The 13,454-nt window shown below is 38.4% G+C and overlaps 1 protein-coding gene across 1 annotated transcript in view; it reads left to right on the top strand.

Moving 5' to 3' along the window:
* tmc3 (transmembrane channel like 3) overlaps positions 1-13,454 on the top strand; it is a 41,794-nt gene that overhangs the window by 1,502 nt on the left and 26,838 nt on the right. The window contains exons 2-4 of the mRNA XM_032537406.1: positions 3,929-4,075; positions 8,496-8,571; positions 13,058-13,139. Coding sequence (XP_032393297.1) covers positions 3,929-4,075; positions 8,496-8,571; positions 13,058-13,139 — 305 coding nt within the window. The remainder of the gene's footprint in view (positions 1-3,928; positions 4,076-8,495; positions 8,572-13,057; positions 13,140-13,454) is intronic.

The raw sequence follows: 13,454 nt of genomic DNA, 5'->3' as shown, positions 1-13,454 counted from the left end.
AAGCACTGAACCTCGGGCCAATCAGATGTGAAATGACAAGTTACAAGAAGAATTCAAGCGACCGATACATTTATACATCAAATTCCTCAGTAAAGTCAGATAAATTGCTTTCTTTAGTAAAGAGGTTGTGTGATGCAGAGACGGTATACATAATACCTATTTAACATGATATGGATTCTTTAGGTCGTCTAGCTTATGATACCAATTTATTCACCCTGGCTTTAATGAATCGGAATTGGATTATTCTAATGTAGACCAATTTGAATTGGAAAATTGATTTCTTTCAAAACCCAACCTTGATAACGTGGCGATAATGGAGCTCATGTGTTATCAAAGTTAATCCAGTGATCACTGGACATTGTTTGGAAATGCTTACAACAAGCTGTGAATTTTGCTTTACCCTAATGGAAAACCCGTTTCTATTGTATATTTGTTATGGTGATGTGTTTGAATTATGGCATGCTACGGAGATATCTCCTTTATTTGAAGATGAAACTCTCTTATCATTTACGCTTAAGAAACGTAATTGTCCTTGCCTCCTCCCTTTTATTTATACTTTAAAATACAACATCAGATTAACGCTACTCAAGTTATGAAACAGCTATCATCTTCTACAATCATCTTCTATTTAAAATCTACCCAGCATTTATTACAAATACATTACAAAATACAGACAATGCAATCAAAGATGTGCACTGAACATACAGTTTTTCTTTCCTAAAGGTCATAAACACAAATTAATCTTTGATTTAAGTCACTGAAGATGCTTCTTAGGATACATTATAGCCCAGAGAAGATGATAGGTGGTGAAATGTTATTTATGTTGTTTGTTTTTCTGTTTTTAATATTTTACCTTTTTGAATGCATCATTTTGAATCTCTGAATCCTCAGCTTTGTCTGTTTAACACTACTAGACAAGACAGTTGGAAATCCATGATGCAATGTATACTGTATTAATCCAAAAATTGGTATTTAGGAAAGATGTTACCGTTCACCGTAGATCTACTAATATGCCAGTAATTGGTGCATTCCCTGTCTTTGCATCATTTATCATACATTTATCTGAATTGATGAGAGAATAAAAAATTGCCACTTTGGGATATTGTTATAATCAACAAAAAAATGAAACATTATTGGGTGAATGTGCATCAATAAGGCTGAAAACAGAAATGCAGTCCAATTAAATTCCCATAAAGTTAGCCTGACATAATTCAGCTTGGCATTACATGTTGACGACCAATAAATTAACTACTAATTGGCAAAAGGATAAATTAAACACATTGACTGTGACGGTTCTTAATTTGAAATGTTTCTATTATGATCAGTTGTGTGATGCAAACACACATTCTAATGATTAATATGATGACACACACTTTCACTTCCTTTTTCCCCCACAGTAAGAGGAACTGTAAACTAAGATACTTATGCTTTGGTTACATTGAACATATGCGGATTGTTCGCAGAGCTGATGTGCTGCGGAATGGATCTTTTAACTGGCTACACCTGCAGCGCACAAACGGCGTAGGGTTGTGCGAGTCACAGGCGAGACGACAGGCTTTTACTTTGGGATTGTTATTGTTTTTTCACTTTTTGGAGCTGGGACAGCGCTGTTATAAAATGATGCAGGTGACAGGAAACAAAGAAACAGCAACTCTCAAAACCAAACTGCCAATACGCATATTGACAGACTTTAAGTCGTCTTCCCGTAGTTTTAATATAAAAGAAATAAAGACACTTTATCCATCCATCCATTATGATCCATTTCTGTGATACACACCTCTCCACTGTCCTATTTTTACGCTTGTGGAGCAGATCTCCGCAGCGCATACTCACCACCACCCACTGCTCCATGCCCGGTGTAGCCAGTAACATTGATTATAGTGAAAGCGATGTTTTGGAACGTCCACTCCGTATACGTTATGCGTGCGATGTAAGCGGCCCGTTGGAACTTCATCACAAACCAAATCAGACGTGCATAAAACAGGTTCACTGGTAGCCGACCATAGCTCACAGTCAGTGCACACTGAATTTGACCATTTACACACAGAGGTTTACTGGTTTTACTGTTTAGTATTGCACTGCTAGGGGCAGCTATCACACCTATAGTTTGTTTGCTGTTGATGAGTTTGTAAACTGGGAGCGTTTTCTCCTTGGTTCAGTTTTGTCTGGGGCGGGAACAAGAAAGTAAATACAGAAAGAAGGTCCTGTGTTCTGGATTAGTGCATATTTCTATTTCATTCATTGTTTCTACAGTACGTCTGCTCTGCTCACTGAGACTTTGCTGTGCTGTGCCGCTGTCTGTTTAGCGGCAGCTGGTTTGACCACGGAGAGGTTAGTGACGGCGAGCTTGACCACAGTCTGTTTCTGTGAGAGAAACATTGCAAGCTGCTACAGTTCGCTACCCTGCCGCTTCGCAGATTGTAAAGCACACCTGACTGCAGGAGCTGTTTAGCTCTGACAGGCAGACATCGCTACAACATCATCTCAGTAGGACAACACGAAATAATAAAAACTAGGTGGTAACAAACATTGTCGTTAACTGAAATAAAAATAAAATCGAGAAAACGATAACTCACTAAAACTCATGTAAAATAAAATAAAATTATCGAGGAAATGTCTTTAGTTTTTGTCTTTGTCAATGTCTTTCATAAAGGCAAATAGCGTTATATCTTTCAAAGTTAGACCTGTTTTATACAATCTATGCCATAGACATGAATAGTATCCGACTGGGAACCCAGAAAATCCGACATTTCATGTCAAATTGAACACAACATAGTCCATGCCCCTTGCCTGGCATCATGGCTGTACCGAAAGTCGGGAGAAAGCAGCAGAGTCATATTTGATTACGACTGTGCCAGATTAAAGCAAATGCCTTGCAGTGGAAGGTTGTAAAATATGTGGACAATTCATTAAAATGAAAAAACCCACAAATAAAGGAGACTGCAAAGAGGTAGGACAGAGAACACTACAGGCCAGTGGCGTAGGCAGAAATAATATTTTGGGCGGGCCAGTACAAAAGTGAGTAGGCCATTTTCAAAAAAACATAGAAGTAGCAAAAAGGACAAGCTGAAAAAAACAGCAACAATTTTCCCTTCCAACACATACTGCAATATAATGCCAATAGTACTGTCTACATACAACATGCTCAACCAACAAAGCTCGGTCTAAAAGTCTGTACGCAACAATGTAGACAAAAAAAATAAATAAACAGCATTGGCTCTGCACGGCACAAAGTGGCAACTAAACAGGAACCCAAACAGCAGAGAAGGTGTTTACATACTACATGACATAGACTAGCCCACATCAGACAGAAATCGTACATGTAGCATATCCTTTTGCATTCATAACAGCATTGTTGCTTCAGGACTATGGTCAGATCATGTGCAGCAAATGCGCTACCAGCAGTAAATTTTAATTAGGAACACATTCAAATATGTAAATTTCCCCCCAACTTCCCGCCAATTTTGGTGAGTTTTTGAGAATGTTAAGCCCCTCAAAAAGGCAAATAATTTACCAAAAGAAATAAAGAAATAAAGAAAGAATAATAATAATTCCTTCAGTTTCCATAGGGCCTTCGCCACTGCCGCCGCTCGGGCCCTTACTAGGACCCTAACAAACCCTCTTCAAAACTGATTAGAACTAAACAGAATTTCAAAAAAAAAGTCAAAATGAAATAAAAATACAAACGAATGAAAAACGCAAAAACTAAAATAACCTTGGACATAACTCAGGAATAGTGGTAGCTTGATCATGTTTTATTTGGTTTCATTTTGGTGAAATGAAAGTGAAACATAAGGGTCAGCCATCCACGGCCAAAACATTTTCACATAGACCCTAAGATGATGTACTTTATTTTTTTTTCTCTTCTTTACGATGTGGACAGACCGAGCCCTTTTTTTTAACTGTGCCGCTGTGTCTCCTCCTGCAGCTCCTCCGATGATGACGATAAAGAGGATGAGCGGGTGGACAGCAACGACCCAGAGGAGATGTTCCAGAACATTCAGTACCAGAAGGAGATTATCGCCAACATTCGGACCAGACCCTGGCCCATGAGACGCAAGCTCAAAGTCTTAAAGTACCCCAAAGTGCCAAAGTGTGATTGTTCCCCCTGTTTCTGTGGAGTGATAGTTTACTCTTTCCCTTCTCTTCTCTTCTGCTCTTAAACACACACACACACACACACACACATTCACACACACTCACTCTCTCTCTCTCTTTCTCTTTCTCTCTTAATGAAAGGGCTCTGGAAAAAAAATGTCACTTGATTTAACGTGAGTGTGCCTCTGCAGCTTACCCACCAAAACTGCAAGAGTTATACATGATGACTGTATCCTGCTGTGTAACTGAAATACATCTGTAGATCAACAAAGACTAAGCTCTTTGAACACATGAATTTAAGTCATAGAAACTAACTGCTACTGATCTACAGTACCTAATCTCTTTATTATTTTACCTCTTGTGCTGGATGAGCATTGCTTACTCTTACAGCAACCCTGTCTCCTGAAATCTATGCTTTACTACTGAATGGTTTGCTTAATACATTGGAGGGAGAGCAATGTACTATGTTCACTAGCAGCCGTTATTCAGTGTACAAAGTGCTGTATGGGGGTGAATGGTGGGTGTACCGAGAGCTGGACTCTAACCACAGACCAGCGTTGGCCTCAATATGTAGTTAGGTGTAGGCTACTAAGGCACTTTTGTCATTTTGGTTAAACATGGGAAAAAGTAAAATTGTCTGTTCTGACTCTTATCATATCTTGACACATATCTTTGCCCAATATTTAATACAGGGTTTCTGCGGGGTCCCAAAAAGTCTAGATTTTCAAAAGTTATTGTGTTTTAGGTCTTAAATAATTTCAAACAGGTCTAAATTTTCCTACGTCCATTTAACGCTACCTCTAATACTCATTGTAATACTTTTTTTTTGGTGTTGTAATTCTTTCGATATAGTCCAAATTCATTTGCTGTATATGTACAGATTTTTATTACTTTATCGCTTTTATTCAATTTGAATACATGTATTTACTTTGCAAGTACTTTCGTGACTCTGCACTTTGTTGTACTTTCATGTTGTGATATAGGTCTTATATTTCATTCATATAGGTCTTAAAAAGGTCTTAAAAAGTCTTAAATTTGACGTAGTGAAACAGAAACCACCATAATAAGGTCCTTGTGATAAGCTTTAGTTAATATTAAAAGGTCCAATATGTAATATATTTACTGTAATAAGTCAAAAAATGACCCCAATGCGTCATCGGATATTCTTGAAACATGCCAAGTTGACATGGCATATTTTCTGACAATGCTAATGCCAGTATTTTCTCCTTTTGAAATTTCTGTTCCGTGACGGAATTTCTGTTTGTGTTTTGGCCTGTGTGTTGGTATCTGCCCAGTTCGACAGCCAGGCTGGGTTGCCAGATATATCTGTAAAAATGTAAACCCCGGTTGCTACAGCTGTAACTTTAGTACAGACATGAGCAGCAAACAGATTCTACCCGACCCAAAAAAACCTGGCATGTTTCTAATGTTGCGTGGCCAGAGACAAACCCCGAGTAAATATTGGAGATGTACAGTAGATAATCTGGAGACAGCTTGAAGCCCAAAAGAACGCTGAGTTGGCTAATTTCCTCTTGAACAGGTAGCTAAGTATTAGCTTCAGGCTAAAATATCATGGTTACTCGCAAAAACAATAGAGACACAGCCAGTAAAGTGATAGCGACTGCTCCCGGCTAATGCTGTTAGCTCTCCATTATAAGCACTTTATAACACATTAGTATGTGCTTCTTACTAGTTAATTATGCTTTTTGCTGTACATGTTGAAGAATACAGGATAAAAGTGCGCATGCGCAACATGGGTTCTACGCTTGTCGTCCGCAAGCACTGTGTAGTCCACCCTTTTTTGTATTTGACTATTCATAACTGCTACATTTCTCATTGTAACGTCTAAACAATTGGAATAACACACACATTGCATGTATAAATCAAGAATAAACAGTAAAAATACAAATACAAGTTAAATGAAAATTATTTAATAAACATTTTTATGTTTGAATTTTGGCAGGGTAGGCAGTGCCTAGCTTGTCTACCCAGATTCCACGTCTCTGCTCGGAGGCCCATTGGAGAATTGGGTGTGTACATATTCAGTTGTTCTTCCTATTTAGCTGCTTACTCCTACTTACAGCCACAGAGCTTCATACTGTAGATTAGGCAGAAGAAGTAAAAACATACATGCATGGTACTTATTACGAGACATTTGAATGAGATGGTTTATTAAATGTTGGACAGCAGGATTTGAACTGAGCTGAATTTCTATAATTTTTAAAAAATATATACTTTAATTTGAAATACTGCAGTACATGGCCATTTGCTACTGTTCACCTTTGTGGAAAATGATTCCACATAAGTGGAATTAGTGTCCAAAACCTTGTGAATATCCACCTTGTTGTGTTCAGACCAAAACTGTGAAGGCTGTGTTCTAACATTTGACTTAGTGTCATTAGAGCTGTAGATAGGGAACAGGCTGAGCCAGAGAAAACTAGAGTAGATAGAGAGCTTCTAAGATGTGCTGAGTATGTGCCATGGATAACAGGTTTTATATGGGCAGTTTGTTATTACCGCAGAGGTTTTATTACCATCATCAGGGATGGGATGCAAGTCTGCGTTTTTACACCCTCTTTAATCTCAGGCTGAATGTCTGCGATTACTCCCGCTGCAATAACACTCTTTTTTTACATCACAAATTTAATTTTTTTTTTTCTAACCTAGATTTTCTGACAAATTTTACTTCTAGTTACTCAGAATTTTGACTCTACCATAATCCCTCACCCTAGCAAAATGGAATATGATAAAAATATTAAATCACAAAATGAAACCATGTGTATTGCACAATTGTGAAACTACAGTTGGTTTCCATTGGAGAGTGTGTAAAGTATATGTTGAGTTTCCTCATTGATTAAGACATGGCTCATAGCCCTCTGATGAATTGTCCCCACGCAGGGCTGTGACAGGATGAGCAGGTTTCACGATCTTATGGACTGTAAAGCTACAGAATCACTTTAGACAGTTTATTTTAATGGTACCAGTCTGTTATGAATGGTTTAACAATGAGCTGGGTTCTTAGTATGGTTTGCACTGCGATAAAAAAATGTTAAGGCCATATATTCAGCGTAAGGTATTAAAGAGTACACACTTTCAGAAACTTTTAGGAAATAAAATTTGCTTCAAACCACAGAACAAAAAGCCTCATAGGAATATTAATACTGGAATAAATGTATTCAGTCCTCTACGTCCTCCAATACTACAACTACCTTCTATCTACAAGAGGGGGGGGTCAATGTAACATTTACATCAGTCACACCTATACCATTTAACCCTTGTGTTGTCTTCCCGTCAACCATGAAAAACCATTTTTTTGGTCAACACTATTATCGTTTTTTCTGACATTTTTGTCACTTTTTCAATGTTTTGGGTGCTTTTTTTAAAGTTTTTTCAAAGCTATTTGATATTTCTAATGTTTTGTGATGAAAATACTGAAAATGGTTTAAATTTGACCTGAGGACAACATGAAGGTTAAACACATAAACAGAGTGCATTTAAGTTCCGTCCCTACCAAATAGGAAAACAACTTTCTGCTCTCCATTGACTTTTATTGCGTCAAGTTCCCTACTCGTCAAATCCGTCTGCTAGCAAACGAGAAAATGCCTAAAAGTTGCGGTGGGATGTGAGTGATGGGGGTTGTGTGGTGGGGTGCTACATTTTTTATAAGCTGTCAAAACAGAAAACTGAGCTGTAATGAAGACAAAAGCGACACAGACACAGATACAGACATTAGGAATCAGCAAAAGGGATTTTGTAAGACAATGGGATCCTGACAGTTAGTAAGCTAACGCTACGCCCAACGTTATGTTTGCTGTTAGCATTTTGTTACAAAGTTAAATATCCAAATGTCAGGTTTAGGCTAGTCTCAGTCTCCACAGCGCTGTGGAGGAAGGAAAGGACATTGTGGCTCTTCATTATAGTCTCAGTAAGGAACTTGTTTTGGAGGAACATTTGCACCGAGCAGAAGAAATCGCCACATACAATATTAAATATAGGTTAACTGTTCCCACAATACAGTAACGAGAGGTATTTAGATTAGCTGGATACATGGTTAAACCTCATTAGCTCTTACCAACCCCACCAATTGGTCCCAAAACGTCACAGTTAGAGAGGAAATGCTGTAAACATATTCTTTGTAAATCTTTATAATAATTTCCTGAACGAACTAAGCGGGCCTGCCTTGTTAGATGATCACATTGTCCTTAAAACTTGCTAAAAACTGAACTATCCCCTAAATGAACTGAGATAAGTTCTGCTACTGGAGCTAAAACTCTGTGTCCACCGTGTGGACGGAGATCATTTTTGTCCCAAAACGCCGCTTAAAGTGAAAACGTAGTAGTGTGGATGTAGCCTAAGTGTACTGACTGAGCCTCCATCTGTGTGTCTTTGTGTCGCAGGCAGGCCAGAGAGATTGTTCTGAGGTATGAGGGCCGACTCACCAGAACCAGAGGTTACCAGACCGCAGGAGCTGATGTATGTACACACCAAGCATTCACTGTCATTTACACTTCAACATAACACTGTTGAACACTGATCCCAGCTTAGAATGCAACTTTGTAAAAATGAAGTGATGAAGTCATCCATTAGAATTTTCATTTATGTAAAATGTAAAATGTTGCCCATGTTAATCTTTAAAGGTGCTTCATGTATATAGAAACTAAAGAACCAAAGTGATTTTTAACCATTAATGATAAATACTAGGAAACCAGAGGATGTCTCCAAAATACCTCTTTCATTCCATCTGGTTAACAACATTTCTTGTACTCTCAGTTTTTTTTTTTTTATCCATTAAGGAAGGTAGATGTGACTAGGGGTGATCCGAGTACCCAGCTGAAACGAGTATCCGGTACGGATAAAGCACTTTTGCCGAGTACAAGTATTTCCGAGTAATATGAGTCAATATCCGTGCTGGATTGAATACAACTCCTCAACTGGCCGCGCAGCGTTCTGTGATAATCACAGCGCCCCCCCCCCCCCGCCTACAAACCCACCGGCTCAATCACACACACACAGAACAAGGAAAATGCTCTCTCTCTCTCTCTCTCTCTCTCTCTCTCTCTCTCTTCTCTCTCTCTCTCTCTCTTCCTCCCCGTCAGGCAGTCGGTCTGCGGATCTGTTCCTGTAACGTTTAGGGTTTCTTCAGCTTCAGGTTTGTTTATCTTCGGTTTGTAGTCCTTATAGTAACCAGTGGATTTCTGGTGAACGTGGGGTTTGTAGTCCTTACATAGTAACCAGTAGATTTCTGGTGAACGTGGGGTTTGTAGTCCTTACATAGTAACCGTAGATTCTGGTGAACGTGGGGGTTGTAGTCCTACATAGTAACCAGTAGATTTCTGGTGAACGTGGGGTTTGTAGTCCTTACATAGTAACCAGTAGATTTCTGGTGAACGTGGGGTTTGTAGTCCTTACATAGTACCAGTAGATTTCTGGTGAACGTGGGGGTGTAGTCTTACATAGTAACCAGTAGGTTTCTGGGGAACGTGGGTTTCAGACATGGCTTGGTTTAAATGTGACTCCCGTTGCCTCTCTGCCATCGGAATTTTACTGTCAGCTGCCCCCCCCCCCCCCCCCCCCCTCTCTCTCTGTGTCTCTCTTTACTCACACACACACACACCACACCCCACACACACACACACCACACACACACACACACACACACACACATATACCTGGTGTGGAAATAAAAAATAAAAAAGAAACCCCCCCAAAAAAATCACACTGATCATAAAAAATAAAAAAAGTTAAAAAAAGAAAGTATATTGAGTATGAAAACCTTGTTCATACATTTATACTTCATAATTGCAACCGCATGTGTTGTATTCATTGTTGCAAAACGTTCTGTTATAGTTTGTTTGTTACCATGACAACACCATTGATCTGAAGCTTGATGCTGTATGTAAATAGTTTAATCAGCAATACATATAACAATTTTTGATCAACTCATATCAATTGCATGCTTAAATAACATACCGGTTAAAGCCCCGCCCATTTCAAGAGAACCAGACCCACTTCCGGGTTAAATCTGACCACTTCCGGTTTAGGCCCCGCCCAGTCCGAGTACGGATCCGGATACAGATAATTCATGTGGTAAACAGATACAGATACAGATAATGCTGTACTCGCTCATCCCGATGTGACCCATTTTAGGGCAAGACACAACAAATAATATGAACCAATCTTTGTCTCAAGCAGCCACAGAGACAGATCATGGAATGAGACTGTCCTCTTCTGAAAACCGCTCCCATAGGTCTCATGAGCAATTCCGACAAATGTTTATGTTTATAGTGGCGGTGCCCTCTAGTAATTTTGACGGGAGCGACACAGAAAGTAATGTGACATAGTATGAGATCGACAAGTTCCTCATAAGGAGGCCGGTTGGGATTTTGGAAGGTTTAAACTAACACCTCATTTTTCCTCAGGAGACAGCCAATAATACGGCCAGTTTTTTTTAACTTTATGGAACAAACAAACGTGCGTAACAGTAAGTGAAGTAACATCTGATATAACCCTACTTTTCTAAACTTAATTTTTTTTTTTTTTTACTTTACAGAATATCATGTAGTATGCTTTGTTCCATAACCAAACAGAAAAAGTGGCAAAAACATCCACAAAAATTTGCCAAAAAAACATCATAAAAATGTACTAGAAAGTTTAAAAAAAAGCGACGACAAAGGTGACAGAAACTTCAGAAAAAGCAACAAAAACTAGGTGTGCCAAAATGAATTGGGAACCTAAATTGAGATGTGGGCCTGATCAAAGACTGCGAGGGGCCGGAGCATTGCGTGCAATACAAGGACATATAACGTTGCAACAGTGGATCAGAAGAGGACCGATTTTGGTCCACAATACGCACAAAATACAAACGGTTGTAACAGTGGTGCTGCAAATATGTTATATTAACAACAAATATGGCTGTGCTCTGGCTGACTTGACATCCTCTTTCCTCCAGTTTGTCTCTGCGGCTTCAGTGAAATATGCGCTGGACACAGTACAGCCACAACTCCACTTATTCAGTCTGACTGAATGCTGAGAGGAGCTTCTTTGTGTTATTTCACTGCACTGCAGTATCTTGACCATCCGAGCCAGAATGATAAAACATGTTGGATTTCTTTTGTGCAGGCTGCTGAGTTCTGATTAAAAAAAAAAAAGCTGTTCTCCTCCTGTGAGCAGAACATGCTTTATCTATCTATCTATCTATCTATTACTCCAATCTATCATCATCACACACTTGTATACAGAGTGGAATAAAGACAGGCAAAGAGAAAGAGCTGTGCAGCTGTAGCACAGCAGCATGAGTGAATTTATGGCCTGTTGTTATAGCTCAGTTTAATTAAAATGTTCGGGCTGCTCAGGCCCCATTAGAATAAATTGACTTTTAGTGAGCAGTCTGATGACGAGTTATTAATTTTGCCTTTTGGCTCTCAGTTAATTGAAAATCCGAATTATTGGTCCTGCTGACATGATCTTGATTAATAATCATCATCTTCTCAGTTCTGATTTTATTTTTTCATCCCATCATAAGGTGTAAAGAGAGCTTCACAGAGTCACATTGTTTCAGTTCTTATATGGTCTACGTAGACATGTGCTACAACATGACATTCTGCGTAATGCAAACCACATGGGACACATTTTCAGCAATGTAATATAATATATACATATATAGGTTTTAATTGTCTAGTTTGTCCATACTGTGGAAACTACACTTAATGAAAAGCCCTTTGTAGATGAAATGCAAACTAATAATTATTTTAAACAGATTTCTGCCATACAAACTAGAGCCCGACCAATAAAGGAGTTTTAAGATACTGCTACGAATATAGATAGATAGATAGATAGATAGATAGATAGATAGATAGATAGATAGATAGATAGATATTTATTGATCCCCAAAAATATGGGAAATTACAGTGTTACAGCAGCACACAAAATATACATACATACAATATACATGAAATAATAATAATAATAAGAATAATAACAAAATATAAGAATAAAATATAAGAACAAATATTTAAATATATACAAGATGGAAAAAAAAAACAAAGTGCAACTGTTTAAGTATAAGTATGCTAAAATGTAAAGGAACCAATCGTGCCGGTTGTCCTTATTGCAATACTGTGGTGTCTCAGAATCTCATCTACCCCCCAGGGATGACGTGTTGAAGAGTTTTATTGTCTGTGGTAGGAATGATTTCCTGTAGCGGTCCGTGCGGCATTTAAACTGTCGGAGCCTATATTTGGCTATATTAAAAAATCTGATATGCCGATATATTGGCTGATATACTGTATATTTTAAAAGAAAATCCAGACACGCGTTACAAAACAAACAGATTTCCCTAACATTAGTAATTTGTAGTTATTTATGAGTTCTTACTAAAATAATATAATTTGTTGTATTGTCACAACAGAACAGAGGAACATCCCAACAAGTTCTGATAAATAAAATGTATAAAAATACAAACTTAAGATGTGACACTTAAAGTCCTTTGAACAAAAACACATTAAGAAAAAAAAAAAATCAATGTTGCCAATAGGGACGTTGAAGAGCGCCCTCTGGTGGACAGACTATAAAATTCCAAAGCTCATCAACAGTCCGTTTTTATTTTTTAAATATTCATTTATTATAAATAGAATAATTTTTTTGCCATTATAAATGACTAACGGCCATTATAAATGCTGATACTGATAGATCTGAAAATGCCTAATATCGGCCTATATAATATATCGGTTGGGCTCTAATCCAAACTATTCAGATATGAACAGCAGTCTGTTTTACATTTGTGCACCTTGCAGTATGAATGGAACCATAAACTGCAACACTGCAGTGATATGAAAAGAGGTGACGTTTATCTGGAACCATTGCTTGATGGTCAAGTGTATTCCCTGTCGCTCCCATTGTGTGAGCTGTGTGTCAGTGAGAGGTTACAGACGTTTCTCAGTCCGGTTTTCTCCTCCTACAGCTGCTGAAGAAACTTTCACGCGTGCTTTACAACATCGTGGTTCTGTTCATTCCCTGGGAAGTGAGGATCAAGAAAATTGAAAGTGAGTTGTCTGCTTCAAGTAATTCTGTCACTGGACTTATGTCCAAAATGCTATTATTTCTTTTGTTTACTATTAGAGGTGTGACGAGATCTTGTCCCACGAGATTTTGCGAGATTAAAACGTTATTTGTCTTCAAGGTTTAAAGTTGTCTCGCAATATCAGTAGGCCTGGGAAAGTGCAGAATTACGTCGGTACTACAGGGGAAAAACTCATTGGTGACAAATTTCCGATCCTGAGAGTGCGTAAGCATCAGGGCTCAGCTCCAACACACACACACACACACACACACACACACACACACACACACACACACAC

The sequence above is a fragment of the Etheostoma spectabile genome, chromosome 15 (genome assembly GCF_008692095.1).
Source record: "Etheostoma spectabile isolate EspeVRDwgs_2016 chromosome 15, UIUC_Espe_1.0, whole genome shotgun sequence".
NCBI lineage: Eukaryota > Metazoa > Chordata > Actinopteri > Perciformes > Percidae > Etheostoma > Etheostoma spectabile.
This window is presented reverse-complemented; position numbering and strand designations above follow the sequence as displayed.